The sequence below is a fragment of the Bubalus bubalis genome, chromosome 3 (assembly GCF_019923935.1).
Source record: "Bubalus bubalis isolate 160015118507 breed Murrah chromosome 3, NDDB_SH_1, whole genome shotgun sequence".
Classification (NCBI taxonomy): domain Eukaryota; kingdom Metazoa; phylum Chordata; class Mammalia; order Artiodactyla; family Bovidae; genus Bubalus; species Bubalus bubalis.
Window position 1 is genome coordinate 50489488 of NC_059159.1, and position 17061 is coordinate 50506548.

The window sequence follows — 17061 nt, forward strand, 5'->3', positions numbered from 1 at the left end:
ACACAGAGATAATGACTTTTGTAAATATATTAGAATTAGATTCCAATTAAATGTAAACTTACATTTTCTCAAATATGGTTAAGATTTATTAAAGCAATATACTAATGCTTATAAATTATGGCATAACATTTTTAGTAGGTTTAAAAGGCTTTTAGTATTTAATAAAATTGTGTTTTGATCATAAATTTCATTTTGTTAATAAAATATTAATGTATAGAAGTGACAGAAAATAAATTATAATTCAAGTCATGTAAGATACAAAATTTTCTATATAGACTACCAGAAAATATTTTCTAAGTGCTTAACATTTTCAGAGATATCATGATCGATGTAGTTCATTTATTATGAACTGCACCTTCATCTGGAAAATCAACCCCATTACTAATGACAAAGATTCCAAATCACTCCACAGTAAAAAAAAAAAAAAAAAAAAGACTAAATCCTTACAGTGACCTCACTAGAACTTCAGCATAGATATTTGCCAAAGTAGTGAAAATTTAAGCCTTAATCCACAGATGATTTCTACATGAATGAATGCTGATATTTTTCTCGGTATTGTTTGCAAATTTTGTGACAATGTTTAACACACTCACATTTTTGTCTTTCAGCCAGAGGTCCTCTGCAACAGGCTGATAACCCACAGGATATCTCCTTAAAATCTATGTGATTGTCACGATTTTCATCAAAAGCATTAAATAAACCTGTAAAATAGGAAAAGACAACATAAATCAGAATCAACAAATTTCCTAATGCTAATGACATGTTTATGAAAGGAGGCATGACTTTTTCCCATAAACTACTGAATTAAAAATAAAAGTTCATCAGTAGCTCCCACTGTCTCAGGAAGGTTTTTTTTTTCCTGATATAATTATAAAACTTAACTTTTTAACAGACTGCAAAATAAATTACTATCATTTAGTGTTTGGTTCTGTTTGCCTGCCTGTCTCTATCTTATATCAAATCCTATAGCTAAAAATGACTACAATATGTAAAAAATAGAAACAAATTAAAAAAATTAAGAACCAAAAAAAAAAAAAAAAAAAAAAAAGCCAGAGACCACAACTATCCTTATTTGGAAAGAATGAGAAGAAATAGGAAAAAAGAAGGAAAGTTGAACTGCATATCAAAGATATACTGTGCTGTTATTAATAAGCTCCATTAAGCTCTTTCATGAGGCAAAAAAAAAGTAATACAGTACAAGAGAAAGAAATTCTGTATTGCAGTCTTCTTTGTGCTACTTAATAATATAAATATTTTAAATTTCAGAAATAAAAGGGAATTTATAATATAATCTGTGGTTTTCAAACTTTTTATATGACATAGAAATGAAATAATTTTGTTTTCAAATAAAATGACTTATCACTCTCTAATTCTACAAAGGTTAAAAACACAACTGCACCTCTGAAGTAGGTGATGTCCTATATCTTCTGGCTCCCCTAACAAGTATTTCTGAAATACACAGGGAATGTGAAGAACACAGATAGTCTACAAGACTCTACTTCTGTGCCCTCAGTTTAAAGAGTAGGAAAATCATAGCTAAGGAGGAGTTAAACAACTTGCCAAAAGAAAGTTTAACAAGGTCTGGACCAGAAAGAAAACCCAAGTATTCAGACTCCATATGTGGTTTTTGTGATATCACCCGACAACTACTGTTTACATTTCCATCTTTTTAAGTGATAGCAATAAGAAATTTAGGGCTAAGTGAGAACTGTAGATATGGACCAGTCCAGTGGTTTCCTAATCTTTTTTTGGGAGGGGGAAGGAGCGATACAACAGTGGCACCTTTTTCTTCTTTTTTTTAATTTTTGCTGTGCCACACACAGGATCCTACTTCTCAACCAGAAACTGAACCTATGCCCTTGGCAGTGAAATCGAGCAGTCCTAACTGCTGGACCGTCAGGGAATTCCCCAGTGAACTTTCTTATGTGAAAGAAAAATTGTGGAGGTTCTTGAGCTGAGGAAGAGGTGGGGCTGTATGTGGAAGTCCAGCGCTTTCCCTGCTCAGTGGCCACCTCCCTAATCCCTGGACTATAGGAGTGAGTTTCTGAGGCACCCATAGGAGTACAGTTTTATAACCACTGTCATGGTCAAAACATTTTACATATGAGAACATACAGGTGAGAGGGAGGCTTCCCAGGTGGCCCTAGTGGTAAAGAACCTGCTTGCCAATGAGGAGCCACAAGAAAACCTAGTTTGGACCCTGTGTTGGGAAAATTCCCTGGAGGACAGCATGGCATCCCCCGCCAGTATTCTTGCCTAGAGAATCCCATGGACAGAGGAGCCTGGCAGGCTACAGTCCATGGGGTCAAAGAGTCGAACATGACTGAACGACTAATTAGCACATATGTACAGATGAGGGAGCTAAAGTGACTTATGAAAGGTTACATAAGTAGAATAGGACGCTCAAGACTATAATCTTAATTCCCAATTTAATTTTCCTCCCCACCGAACTATTTGCAAGAAACCTGCAAACCTATAACATTATGGGCTTTTAGAGTTAAGATGTACTGGTTAGAAATAAAAGCTGGTTTCATGTGTGTTTAGCAAGGAACGTCATATAAACAGAATGATTCCTACCTTCACTTAGAGATGGACGAATTGGTGGTGAAACCAATGGGCCAAATGTCTCTAAATCGAATCGTCCAGTTCGGGACTGAGCCTTCAGCAACCAATAGCGTTTCTCCAGATCAATGATGTCTGATTCCTCCACTGAGAGTCAAATCAAACAAGATCATAAAACCTCAGTCTTGTCTTCTAGGCAGTTAGTTAGCTCATGCTGAAAATGCAACTTCTAAGGATATATTTTAATTTCTCAGTTATACTGCTAACAACTACCTAAAACAAAACTCTGAAAAACAAACACATTATACCTAAAATGAATTGAAAAGTAAGTCAAATTAACATAAAACGGGTTTTAAAATGGAATTTTTTTCCCAGTAGGCTGTTTTAAGTCCAACATGTAAATAGTAAACAACTGAGATGTTTCATTCTGGTTTCCCACAAAATTTTTATCTGTACTCATTTTTGCTAATATTCAATCTCTATCCTGGATTTGATGATTTTATATATATATATATATATATATATATATTTTTTTTTTTTTTCCTTTTCTCTCCTGGCTATACTGTAAACATCCTAACAGAAGGATTCCATGTCTGATTCATCCTGTTGATATGGTAACTACTTACACATTCGATACTTATTAAAGAAACGAAAAGGAACAGGATAAAAGATGTTAAAAGTAATGAAGTTCCCTTCGATGTTCACCTGAAACTATCACAACACATTATTAATTGGCTAATTCCCAATATATAATAAAAAGTTAAAAGATATATATTAAAAAAACTCAAATTATGAAATCAATAAATGAGAAAGAAAGTAAATTAGAATATACAGTGTGATAAGTAATAGGGGCATCATGAAAACATGAACAGCTTTTTCTCCTCGTTCACCAGAAAATGCATTTTCTTTTAAAAAAAAGTCACAGATAAGCTCTAATTATGGTTACATTCTATATGTGTGGTTTTTTTCCTTCCAAGGAACAAAGACTGAAAAAATTATTAGAATCTCAGTGACCTGTAAGGCAATATCAAAAGTACAGCAAGGCTTCCCTGGTGGCTCAGTGGTAAAATAGTCCACCTGCCAATGCAGGAGACCAGGTTTGATCCTTGGTGCAGGAAGATCCCACACGCCGTGAGGCAACTAAGCACATGTACCATGACTGCTGATCGTGTCCTCCAGAGCCTGTGCTCTGCAGCTACAGAATCCTGCTCACTCTAGAGCCCATGCTCCACAAGAGAAGCCACCACAATGAGAAGCCCTCTCACTGCAACTAGAGAGTAGCCCTCAAAACTAGAGAAGAGCCTGCGCAGCAGCGAAATTCAGCACAGCCAAAAATAAAAAAGTTTTAAAAGCACAGCATATATATTATTGGGGTCCTAGGAAAGAGTGGGCAGAAAATGTTTAAAACACTTAACAGCTGAAAATTTTTCAAATTTGATAGAAACTATAATCCCATAATCCAGAAGTTCAATGAACCCTGTGTAAGAAAAATTCAAAGAAAACCAAACCAAGGTAAGATGTAACCAAGTTGCTGATAAAGAAAAAAAATCTCTAAAGCAGCATGAGAAGGGAGAAAAAATACATTATAACCATGGGAATTAAACAATGATTTCTCTTCAGAAACAAGGCAGCTAGAAGACAATGGGGGCACGAGGAGGGGAAGAGGATCAAAAAGGAGAAAAAAAACTAAAACCCTGTTAATCTCAAACTCTAAAACCTATGAAAACTCCTTCAAAAATAAAGATAAAATAAAGCATTTTTTTGACAAACAAAAGCTGAGAGAATTCATCAACAGCAGAACTATACCAAAAGGAATATAAAAAGATGTTCTTCAGATTAATGATACCAGATGGAAACCACTATCTATACAAAGGAATGATGAAAACAAGAAATGCTCGGCTCCTGACGTCCATCTGACATCATTAATCATAACAGATTGTGGGTGGGCGTTTAGCTACAGCTTTGGTTAGACGAAGTACACTTCTAGTTCAAATGTTCTGAAGGTGAGCTCATGTTTCTATTCCAGAGAGCCCAGAAACTACCAGTTTTTTAATCTGGAGGTCTACAAATTCTAGCCTCATTGGTTGCATGCTGCTGCTGCTAAGTCACTTCAGTCGTGTCCGACTCTGTGTGACCCCATAGACGGCAGCCCACCAGGCTCCCCCGTCCCTGGGATTCTCCAGGCAAGAACACTGGAGTGGGTTGCCATTTCCTTCTCCAATGCATAAAAGTGAAAGGTGAAGGTGAAGTCGCTCAGTCGTGTCCAACTCTTCGCGACCCCATGGACTGCAGCCTTCCAGGCTCCTCCGTCCATGGGATTTTCCAGGCAGGAGTACTGGAGTGGGGTGCCACATGCATGTTTGTATAAATAATGTTTTATTAGCACACAATAACATTTACATACAGAGTTTATGGTTGCTAATATGTTACAATGGCAGAGTTGAATAATTGTAATGAAGAGCCATACAGCCCACAAGTCTGAAATATTTACTGCCTTTTAAAAATATGTTTGGCATCCCTGAATTGAAATTGCACAACCACAAGACTCCAACTCCATAAATGACAGCATCTGAGGACCACAGAGTCTTCAGACTGCAACCTTCAAGATTCTGAGACTTCAAAACTGTGAGCCATTGAAACTGCCAGCCCATGAAACTGCCTAGCCTCAGTCTCAGCAAAATTTCCACAGGACAGAACTACTGGCTGGAGATGGTTATCTCCTGACAATGTGAGGATAACATGGGCAGAAATCTCAAGGAGGCAAGGGGTCCAATCATGGAGAAAAAACACTTTAGACAGAAGGAACAAGGATAGAGGCTTTGAGATAGAGCATGCCTCGAAAGCTCAAGGAAGAGAAAGAACACGAGTGGCTAAAGTGAAGTTAGTAAGCAGAGGGAATAATAATAATAGTAAGGAGAGAGTAGTAGGAGATAAAGTCACCAAGAAAACGGTGGTCAGATTATACAGGCCACTGGAAGGATTCTGATTTTAAGTCAAACTGTGAACCACTGGAGGGTCTGAAGCAGAGGAGTGCCATGATCCAACCAACAAACACCACTTTTGACTGTTGAGTTAGGAATAGCCTGGTGGGCAGCTAAGAAGAGAAGTGTGTTTAAATCAATACATGCAGTTAAAAAACATAAAGACTACAATAGATTAACAAGTATAAGACATACAATTCATAAAAATGGGGAGAACTTTTCACTAAGAATAAAACGTCATTTGAAAAGAACAATTTAAACAGAATCATGCTACTTCTCTGCTTCAAAACTTTTTAACCCTATTTACCAAGATACCTGCATGGCTATTTCCACAACTCCTTCAGATCTTTTCTCTTATGTCACATTCTCAAGATTTTCCAAAGTCCATCCCATCCAATGACATTCCTCCACCCCTTTCCTTCATTTACTTTGCTCTCTACGACTCATTTGTTTTGTTTATTGCTGTCTCCTCCAACTAGAACATATACTCCTTGTAGGCAGGTTTTTGGGTCTATTTTATTCTTTGCTATGTTCTAAAACTTCGAATAATACCTGGTACATTTTGAGCACTCCATAAATATTTTTTAATGGACAATATCTTACAAGATACCTGGGAAGACAAGAACAATGTATTTTAAATTTCCAGTGACTTCAAAGCATTCATTCTTACACTATTTCTTAGGAGTTTTAAGAAAAAATTTCAGGTAAAAACTTGTCCTTATCAGCAAGATATCTAAGAGATAGTCAAATCAACGTATGTATTGTACTGTATTTATACAAATATCATAGTCATAAAAATTGGTTAATAAATGAAAACATATTCCACCAACTTACATAAAATTTTAAGAAAAAAACTACTCCTTTGGCTTGACTTTCAAGGGGCTCCCAGGACAGAAAGCTAATGTTTCTCTGTCTTTCCTTCCTATCCCCTACTCTACTCTGATGTTCACTATGTCTAAAGAGCTAAAAGAGAATGACTTTTTTTTGAAAACAAAAAATAAAAATCCTTTGCTGGGAGAACAAAATTTTGTACACATCCTCTTATAGATCAGTAAATGGAAGAAGTGAGATTTTCAGAAAGACACTCTTCTAATTTATTCTTAAGTAGAAAGAAAAGTTCATGGGAATAACTATATGCCTGCCATAGCTGCAAACAAAAAAGGCTTTGAGACATGTAATTAGTCCCCACAATTTACAAAGATGAATGCTCTCCTGGAAAGTTCTTGCCTTGCCTATCCTAGAACATATACTCTTAAAACCTATGGAGAAGGAGTCCAGGAGCAACAATGAAGTTACCCTACACTTGAAGTAAGGGCTTCCCTGGTAGCTCAGACAGTGAAGAATCTGCCTGCAAAGCGGGAGACCTAGGTTTGATCCCTGGCTCTGGAAGCTCCTCTGGAGAAGGAAATGGCAACCCACTCCAGTATTCTTGCCTAGAAAATCCCATGGACAGAGGAAACAGTCAGGCTACAGTCCACGGGGTTGCAAAGAGTCGGACACTACTGAGTGACTAAGTCCGTAGTAGTGACACTACTGAGTGATTAAGTCAGAAAGTAGTCACATTCCACTTCCCACTTCTTGAAGTAAAGGAAACTAATCACTTATTATTTACTAAAAGTAATAAGTAACTGAGTGATAAGGATATAAGATAATGTATTTTATGAAGTTAAAAAATGAAAATACTAACAACACTAAATTGATTTAAAAATTTGTATTACTTATTTTTATTAAACTAGTGGTATATTTTGCTGCGTGAAAAATATTTAAAATGTAGGTAATCAAAAAAAGGAAAAGGAAACAGTTCTCTGGCTTCATTTAACTATAATCATAAATGTACTTGATCGTCACCTGGGCTGTTTGGGAAGATTATATCTAATAATTTCATTCTATCATCTATACCATTGTATGATTTTTCACATTACACAAAATCCTAGTTCAGAGGGGTTTTTTTTTTGCTATGCCTCGTGGCTTGCAGGATATAGAATCTCAATTCCCCAACCAGGGACTGAACCCAGGCAGCAACAATGAAAGTGCCGAATCCTAACCACCAGGGAACTTCCCCTAGTTCAATTTTAAATAATCAATGGGATAAATTCATTTTTAAGATTTTACAGAAAAATCATCAAAAGTGAGTGAAAGTCACTCAGTCGTGTTCGACTCTGTGACTCCATGGACTATATGGTCCATGGAATTCTTCAGGCCAGAATACTGGAGTAGGTAGCCTTTCCCTTCTCCAGGGGATCTTCCTGACCCAGGAACTGAACAGAGGTCTCCTGCATTGCAGGCGGATTTTTTTTTTTACCAACTGAGCTATCAGGGAAGCCCAAAATCATCAAAAAAGATGACACAAAAAAAGATACAATTTTCATACAAGGTATATGTCTCAGGTACATACAATATAACTATCATATATTTTTTCTTATTTAACCAAATAACAAATATATTACTTCCATACTACATTCATTACTATATTGTAACCTCTTGATGAATTAACCTTTGCAAAGGTTCAATTACTTTGTAACTGGAATTGATTTTTAAAATTATATGAAACTTCTATGAGTTGTCAGCTGAACTGCTGAGAATAAAAACAACTAACTTTATTTTCACTTAAAGAAGTTAGAGGTAATAATTGCAGTAGTTACTCTATTTGCAATTCATAAATCAATACCAAAACTTCTATTTTATTTGCTAAACAGGAATGAATTTATCACCCACCTATGGGTATAATTTTTTCTGGTTCACAACAGTAGCAAAACATATTCCCAACAGTCTAAATAGTTGTTGGCCTGCCCTTTGAGCCATCCTAATCAAGTCCCACCTTACCGGAAGGCTCCAGCTGCAGAAAGCGCTTTTTAATGCCGGAATTGGATTCTCATTTAAAAACAAAAAACAAGGCCCAGGAAAATAAGAAGTATTTTCAAAGAGTAACACAGTTCTGCAACATTTCTGAGAAAGCAACCTGTTCTCAAAAGAAATGACCTTCTGTAATCTACTTAAGCCTTACATCATTACAACCAGATAAGAAGATAATGAAGAGGATATTGAAGAAGGGACATGAAGATTTACTAGGCAGTTGATGGCCGAAGAACCACTCAAGTACTTTTTTCTTACACAAAGAAGGTCTTAATATTGCAAACTAAAATGTGGCAAGGTAATATATGTATATTTTAGTTGAGGTAATAAATGCTAAAATAGAAACTATATAAATTTGACTCAGATAAGAAAAGAAAAACAATGAAAGAGAGTTCAATGGCCCTAAAATTATCCCCAAATATTTATAAATTACCTCAGGATCTAGATTCTACTATTTGAAACACATATTTACACAAAGAATTAGCACACATATTTTCTTCTAAATAATATACCTGAACTCTATGAAAATATGATCATCATTAAGGAAAAAAATTCTCAATTTAAAACGCAGTCCTTAAAAATCATAGTTCTTCTAATCACCTATTTCACTGCTGGTAAATGATCTTGCTGGATCCAATGAAATTAATTATTAAAGAGAAATTCAAAATAATAATCATTTGAAGGTATCCCAAGGGGGAAAAAAAAGGAAATTGGAAAAGTGAGCCTGCAAGGCTGTCCAAAGCAAGTCTGAGAAAGATGGCTCACCGCAACCACAACTACATGGCCACCTCCTTTTACCTGCAATCACAGACCACTCATAAAAGATTAAAGAAGCAAAATAACTGTGTGTCAATAAACTGTCTTCAAATCCTAAAGGGATAATAATATGCACTCTGGGTTCTAATATCCCAATTTCAGCACCTCTTAGCTATTTGATCTTGAGAAAAGTTTCTTTAACTCTTCATAGCTGTGGTTTCCTCATTTTTGGAATGGATATAAAATTAACTTCAGAGGTGGTACAGGCTTAAGTGAGACAATGTACAAGGAGCACAGTGCTTCCTTTAGTAAGTGCTCAGTCTGTATGTGGTAAATTGGAACCTTCCTAAGCGTTTTTTTGGGGGCTTCCCTGGTGGCTCAGAGGTTAAAATGTCTGCCTCCAATGCAGGAGACCCAGTTTTGATCCCTGGGTTGGGAAGATCCCCTGGAGAAGGCAACGGCATCCCACTCCAGTACTCTTGCTTGGAGAATCCCATGGACGGAGAAGCCTGGTAGGCTACAGTCCACGGGGTCGCAAAGAGTCAGACATGACTGAGCGACTTCACTTTCTTTCTTTCTAAGCATTTTTTTGGGGGGGGGGGGGGGGAAGAACAGGAGCAATAGTCAAGATCATTTAATATTTGGCAAACATTCATAAAGACATTTTATGTGTCTGACATTGTGCTAAAAATTAGACATGACTGTGAACAAAATAATTGTATTTAGATTCTAGTAGAAGAGAAAATGGGTCATTTTAATCTAGTGTGGAAAGTACAACGAAGGAACAGAGACACAGTTTTCACAGTTTAACAGAGCACATTAGCAGATAGATAGGCCCTGGAAGTCTTGATATTAAAAAGAGGTACACACAGAACATCTAAGGGTTGACCAGAAAGGAAAAATGAGTGCAGCAGAAGGATATTACAAACAAAGGCAAAAACACGTGTAAAAATCTCTATGGAAAACAGGTAGTATTAGGTTGGTGCAAAAGTAATTGCAGTTTTGCAATGTCGTACTTTGCCATTTGATACTGGAATATATTCTTAAACAAATGTGGCTATTTTATACATCATTTTAATGTGTATTTCTCACTTCACTTTTTTTTGCTAATGACTTATTACTTGATGTGTATTTTATATTTATTTTATACTAGGGAAATGATGTCAGACAAAAAGCAAATTTGAGTGATTTTCTTATTCACATTCAAAATAGGTCATACAGCAGCAGAGATAACTTGCAACATCAACAATGCATTTGGTCCAGGACCTGCTAATGAACGTACAGGGCAGTGGTGGTTCAAGAAGTTTTGCAAAGGAGACAAGAGCCTTGAAGATGAGGAGTGTAATGGCCAGCCATCAGAAGTTGACAACAACCATTTGAGAACAATCATCAAACCTGATCCTCTTACAACTACATGAGAAGTTGCTGAAGAACTCAACATTGACCACTCCATAGTCATTTGGCATTTGAAGCAAATTGGAAAGATAAAAAAGCTCGATAAATGTGTGCTGCATAAACTGACAGCAAATTTTAAAAATCATCATTTTGAAGTGTTGTCTTCTTCTATTTTACCCAACAAAATAAACCATTTCTCGATAGGACTGTGATGTGCGACAAAAAGTGGATTTTATATGACAACCAGCGATGACCACCTCACTGGCTGGACTGAGAAGCTCCAAAGCACTTGGCAAAGCCAAATTTGAATGAAAAAAAGGTCATGGTCACTGTTTGGTGGTCTGCTGCCTGTCTGATACACTTCAGCTTTCTGAATTCCGGCGAAACATTACATCTGAAAAGTCTGCTCAGCAAATTGATGAGAAAACTGCGATGACTACAGCTGGTACTGGTCAACAGAATGGGACCAATTCTCCACAACAAGGACCGACAGCACATCATACAACCAATGCTCAAAAGTTGAATGAACTGGGCTATGAAGTTTTGCCTCATCTGCCATATTCACATGACCTCTTGCCAACTATCACTTCTTCAAGCATCTCGACAGCTTTTTGCAGGTAAAATGCTTCCACAACCAGCAGGAGGCAGAAAACACTTTCCAAGAGTTCCTAGAATCCCAAAGTACAGATTCTTACGCTACAGAAATAAACAAACTTCGTTCTTGTTGGCAAAAATGTGTTGACTGTAATGGGTCCTATTTTGATTAATAAAGATGTGTTTGAACCTAGTTATAACGATTTAAAATTCATGGTCTGAAACTGCAGTTACATTTGCACCAACCTAATAATAGGACAGACAAGCAAAAACAAAGAATAACCGTTATATTCTGCTATAATTAAAAAAAAAGCAAAAGGAGAACCTATAAGAAGGATTTATGCTCTGGATCCATGATAAAAGACAAAAAACAAGAAAGAACTTTACTTTCCAGTGAGTGACACCTCCCCACCCCCTGCCAAAAAAAAAAAAGGAATGTTAAAAATGTCAATTCAACCTAGAATTAGTAGACAGTTCAGTTAGAATGTAGACATTCCAAAGCATCTAAAAGATGAGCCTTCAAACTCAAGCAGACTTCCAAACTGTGTTTAGCTAGGACTATGCATGTACAATAGTAGGGGATTCAATACACTAAATTTGTAAAAAGTTGATTAAAACAAATTACATTTTGAGTTTATAGTCTGTGTCTCCAAAGTTCAACACTATGTGATGCTAAATAATGATGAACAAAATGGGTGAGGAAAGGGTACTAAAAGGAAAAAACCAAATGATTAGTTTTAGAAAGTAGAATCTTCTTTCAGATATCAATAATAATGATGACAACAACAATAAAATCTGTACCAAACTATTTCAAATATTTAAACTATATAGAAAACGTTTATGTTATCTATACATGTTCTCCAATTTGGAATATCATCAAAATGTATAAAAATTAATTTGTCAATAAAACACTGTATATATATTAACATTTGACAAAAAAGATCTTTTTAGGAAATCTAATCTTAGGTATTTAAGTAGCAAATTACAAAATAAAAACATATCATAAAAATCTGTTGTTGATAAAAATCTGTTTAACAATTTAACCTTTTGGCTGAAGTTCTAATTCATGAAATTCCCTGGCAGTCCAATAGTTAGGGCTCAGTGCTTTCACTGAGTCCCTGGTTGGGGAACTGAAATTCTGCACTGTGGGTGGCATTGCCAAAAATCCAAAAAGTTCTAATTCAATTTCTTAAATTTAAATAAAAGGTAAAGTAACAATAGATTGGAATCTTAAGTTCTAAAAACTACTGGCCATGACAAAATTTAAAATCTTGTATAGATCAAATTAGTTAATTATTCTAAACTCTGTACTGAATATACAGTATTCAGTGTGTAATAATATAAATAAACAGTGACCCAGTTTCATCTGTGGTATACATAAAAGACAAAAAATTTGATTAAAAATGGCAGTATGTTCAACTTACTGGACTTCAAGTTTTACTTTATACTCATATGTGAAAAAGTAAATACATCTGTACTCTAACATAAATGTTATTTACAAGTGAAAACTTATAACTCCTTTTTGTTTCCTAGATACCTTGGCTTATTACACAAATTTAAATGCAGTCACTGATGCTTTAAAATAAATGTCTACTTATAAATGACAAGTTAATAACATTCTCTATTTTTATCCCAATTTTCCACATTCCTAATATATTATTTCAAAAGTTTAATGTACCAAATATTTTTGAGTGGAAAACCCTGCAATGTGGTCCACAGTGAACTGCTTAGCTAGAAGCTTAGAATTTATAACTAATACAATAAATCACAGTCATCAGAATATAAACCTGCCCATGTCAGGATTTCTATAAGAAATTTAGCAGTAATTCTGATTTTATGATAATGCTTTCATAGGAAAGTCCACTAAGAAAGCAGTTATTTGCTGAAGCCAGGAGCAATTGAGTTGTATGTTATACCTTTATTTTTATAAACTGTAAAGTAAAGGAAAGCAAATTAGTAAGGAAAATATTTTCTTCCTATTGACATGGATGAGTTAATTTTTGTAGTGATCTACAGTCCTCTGTTAGAAAATTGCTTGTTCCCAAAACAATTTCTAGAAAATTGCTTGTTCCCCAAACAATTACTCTCTGAGAAAGTGGGATGAAGCTTACTGACATTTCCTAGCCAAGTGTTTACTAATACAAGAGGATGAAGGGACTCCCTTACTGCTAAGTCGCTTCAGTCATGTCCGACTCTGTGTGACCCCATGGACGACAGCCCATCAGGCTCCTCTGTCCCTGGGATTCTCCAGGCAAGAACACTGGATTGGGTTGCCATTTCCTTCTCCAATGCATGAAAGTGAAAAGTGAAAGTGAAGTCGCTCAGTCGTGCCTGACTCTTAGCAACCCCATGGACTGCAGCCTACCAGGCTCCTCCATCCAAGGGATTTTCCAGGCAAGAGTACTGGAGTGGGGTGCCATTGCCTTCTCCGAAGGGAATCCCTTGGTGGTCCACTTGTTAGGACTCTGTGCTTCCAATGCAGGGGGCACAGGTTCAATCCCTGGTCAGGGAACTAAGATCTCACATGCCTTGCGGCACCTCCAAAAAAAAAAGAGAGGATGCATATTCATTGTAAAGCGCCTATTCTATACCAGGCACAATGCTGAGTCCTTTAAAAAAGGTAACATTTCATGTAGCACCATATGCTACCGGAAATGCTGCTTCAGTATAAGGATTATTTTGAGTTGAAGGCAAATGAGAAGCAGCAGATATAAGAAAAGCCCTCTAGTTCCCCCTACTGGCCTAATTTGAAAAGATGGCTTCCCGATCCCTCTCCCAGGACACAGGGAAAGGAGCAGTGACCTGCACAAGACTGAGCCAGACCTGCCTTGGAGGCATGTATGAGCAGTGTTCTGCTTCGAGGACAGGGGCTCTGGCTGCAGCAGACCTGGGAGGCACGGCATATGGCATATGTCCTCTTGGAGGAGGTCACCATTAGCTTCACTGTAGAGCTGCCAAGCAGATGACAAACAAACTGGAGAACAATTCTAACAAAGAAGTTCCCGCCCTCTTGGAAAAGTTCTGTGCCCACAGCAGATTTCCCAACCTAGGGATCCAGTAAAAGGACAGAGAACCCCCAGGGAATCTGACTTTGAAGGACAGTGGGATTTGATTACAGAACTTCCACAGGACGGGGGAAGCATTCTAGGAGGGCACAAACAAAACGCTGTGTGCACAAGAACACAGGAGAAAGGAGCAGTGAACCCACAAGAGACAGGGTCAGACTTGCAAGTGAGTGTCCAGGAATCTCCGGCGGAAGTGTGTGTCGAGAGTAGCCTGTCTCGAGGTCAGAGGCACTGACTACAACAGTCCTTGGAGCTGCGGCATGCTGGCGTAAGTCCTCTGAAGGAGGTCGTTATTACCCCATCATAGTTTGGCCTCACTGAAAGATGAACTCCCCAGGTCAGTAGGTGACCAATATGCTACTGGAGAAGAGTGGAGAAATAACTCCAGACAGCATGAATAGGCTGAGCCAAAATGGAAACAACATCCAGTTGTGGACGTCTGGTGGTGAAAGTAAAGTCTGATGCTATAAAGAACAACATTGCATAGGAATCTGGAATGTTAGGTCCATGAATCAAGGTAAATTGGAAGTGGTCAAAGAGGAGATGGTAATAGTGAACACTGACATTTTAGGAATCAGTGAACTAAAATGGACAGCAATGGGTGAATTTACTTCAGATGACCCTTATATCTATTACTGTGGGCAAGAATCCCTTAGAAGAAATGCAGTAGCCATCATAGTCAACAGGAATCTGAAATGCACTACTTGGGTGCAATCTCAAAAATGATGGAATGATCTCTGTTCATTTCCAAGCCAAATGGAAATCACAGTATTTCCAAATACTGTGAGCCAAATCAGTATCACAGTAATTCAAGTAATTCACAGTAATTCAAGTTTATGCCCCAACCACTAATGCGGAAGAAGCTGAGGTTGAACAGTTCAATGATGACCTATAAGACCTTCTAGAACTAACACCAAAAAAAGATGTCCTTTTCATCACAGGGGACTGGAATGCAAAAGTAGGAAGTCAAGAGATACCTGGAGTTCAAGTTTGGCCTTGGAGTACAAAATGAAGCAGGGCAAAGGCTAACAAAGTTTTCCCAAGAGAACGCACTGATCATAGCAAACACCCTTTCCAACAACACAAAGAGACAACTCGACACATGGATATCGCCAGATAGTCAACACCAAAATCAGACTGATTATATTCTTTGCAGCCAAAGATGGAGAAGCTCTATACAGTTAGCAAAAACAAGACTGGGAGCTGACTGTGGCTCAGATCATGAACTCCTTATCGCAAAATTCGACTTAAATTGAAGAAAGTAGGGAAAACTACTAGGCTATAACAGTATGACCTAAATCAAGTTCCTTATGATTATACAGTGGAAGTGACAAATAGATTCAAGGGATTAGAACTGATAGAGTGCCTGAGGAACTATGGACAAAGGCTCGTAACACTGTACAGGGGGTAGTGATCAAAACCATCCCCGAGAAACAGAAATGCAAAAAAGGCAAAATGGTTCTCTGAGGAGGCCTCACAAATAGCTGAGAAAAGAAGAGAAGCTAAAGGCAAAGGAGAAAAAGAAAGACCTACCCATCTAAATGCAGAGTTCCAAAGAATAGCAAGGAAAGATAAGAAAGCCTTCCTCAGGGACCAATGCAAAGAAATAGAGGAAAACAATATAATGGGAAAGACTAGAGATCTCTTCAAGAAAACCAGAGATATCAAGGGAATATTTCATGCAAAGATGGGTACAATAAAGGACAGAAACAGTATGGCCTAGCAGAAGATATTAAGAAGAGGTGGCAAGAATACACAGAAGAACTAGACAAAAAAGATCTCAATGACTCAGATAAACATGATATTATGATCACACACCTACATATTCTGGAAGGTCAAGTCAAGTGGGCCTCAGGAAGCATTACTACGAACAAAGCTAGTGGAATGATGGTATTCCAGCTGAGCCATTTCAAATCCTAAGAGATGATGCTGTTAAAGTGCTGCAATCAATATAACAGCAAATTTGGAAAATCCAGCAGTGACCACAGGACTGGAAAAGGTCAGTTTTCATTCCAATCCCAAAGAAAGACAGTGTCAAAGAATGTTCAAGCTACCGCATAATTGTACTCATTTCACACGCTAGCAAAGTAATGCTCAAAATTCTCCATGCTAGGCTTCAACAGTACGTGAACCAAGAATTTCCAGATGTTCAAGCAGGATTTAGAATAAGCAGAGGAATCAGAGATCAAATTGCCAAAATACGATGGATCATAAAAAAAGGCAAGAGAATTCCAGAAAAACAACTACTTCTGCTTCACTGACTTATGCAGAAGTCTTTGACTGTGTGCATCACAACAAACTGTGGCAAATTCTTAAAGAGATGGGAGTACCAGACCATCTCACTTGTCTCCTGAGAAGCATGTATGCAGGTCAAGAAGCAACTATTAGAAACAGATATGCAACAATGGACTGGTTACAAACTGGGAAAGGAGTATTGTATATTGTCACCCTGCTTATTTAACTTATAGGCACAGTACATACATCACGCAAAATCATGGGCTGGATGAAGCAGAAGTTGAAATCTAGATTGCTGGGAAAGTATCAATAACCTCAGATATGCAGATGACATCACCCTTATGGCAGAAAGTGAAGAGGAACTAAAGATCCTCTTAAAAATGGATTAAAGATCTAAATGTTAGACCAGAAACTATAAAACTCTTAGAGGAGAACATAGGCAAAACACTCTCTAACATAAATCACAGCAGGATCCTCTATGACCCACCTCCCAGAATATTGGAAATAAAAGCAAAAATAAACAAATGGGACCTAATTAAAATTAAAAACTTCTGCACAACAAAGGAAACTATAAGCAAGATGAAAAGACAGCCTTCAGAATGGGAGAAAAGAATAGCAAA

The 17061-nt window shown here is 37.2% G+C and overlaps 1 protein-coding gene across 1 annotated transcript in view; it reads right to left on the reverse strand.

Annotated features, from left to right (window-relative positions):
• Positions 1-17061, reverse strand: part of USP32 (ubiquitin specific peptidase 32) — a 206848-nt gene that overhangs the window by 58127 nt on the left and 131660 nt on the right. Inside the window, exons 6-7 of the mRNA XM_006065464.4 lie at positions 2578-2709; positions 594-701 (exon numbers count right to left, since the gene is read on the reverse strand). Coding sequence (XP_006065526.2) covers positions 594-701; positions 2578-2709 — 240 coding nt within the window. The remainder of the gene's footprint in view (positions 1-593; positions 702-2577; positions 2710-17061) is intronic.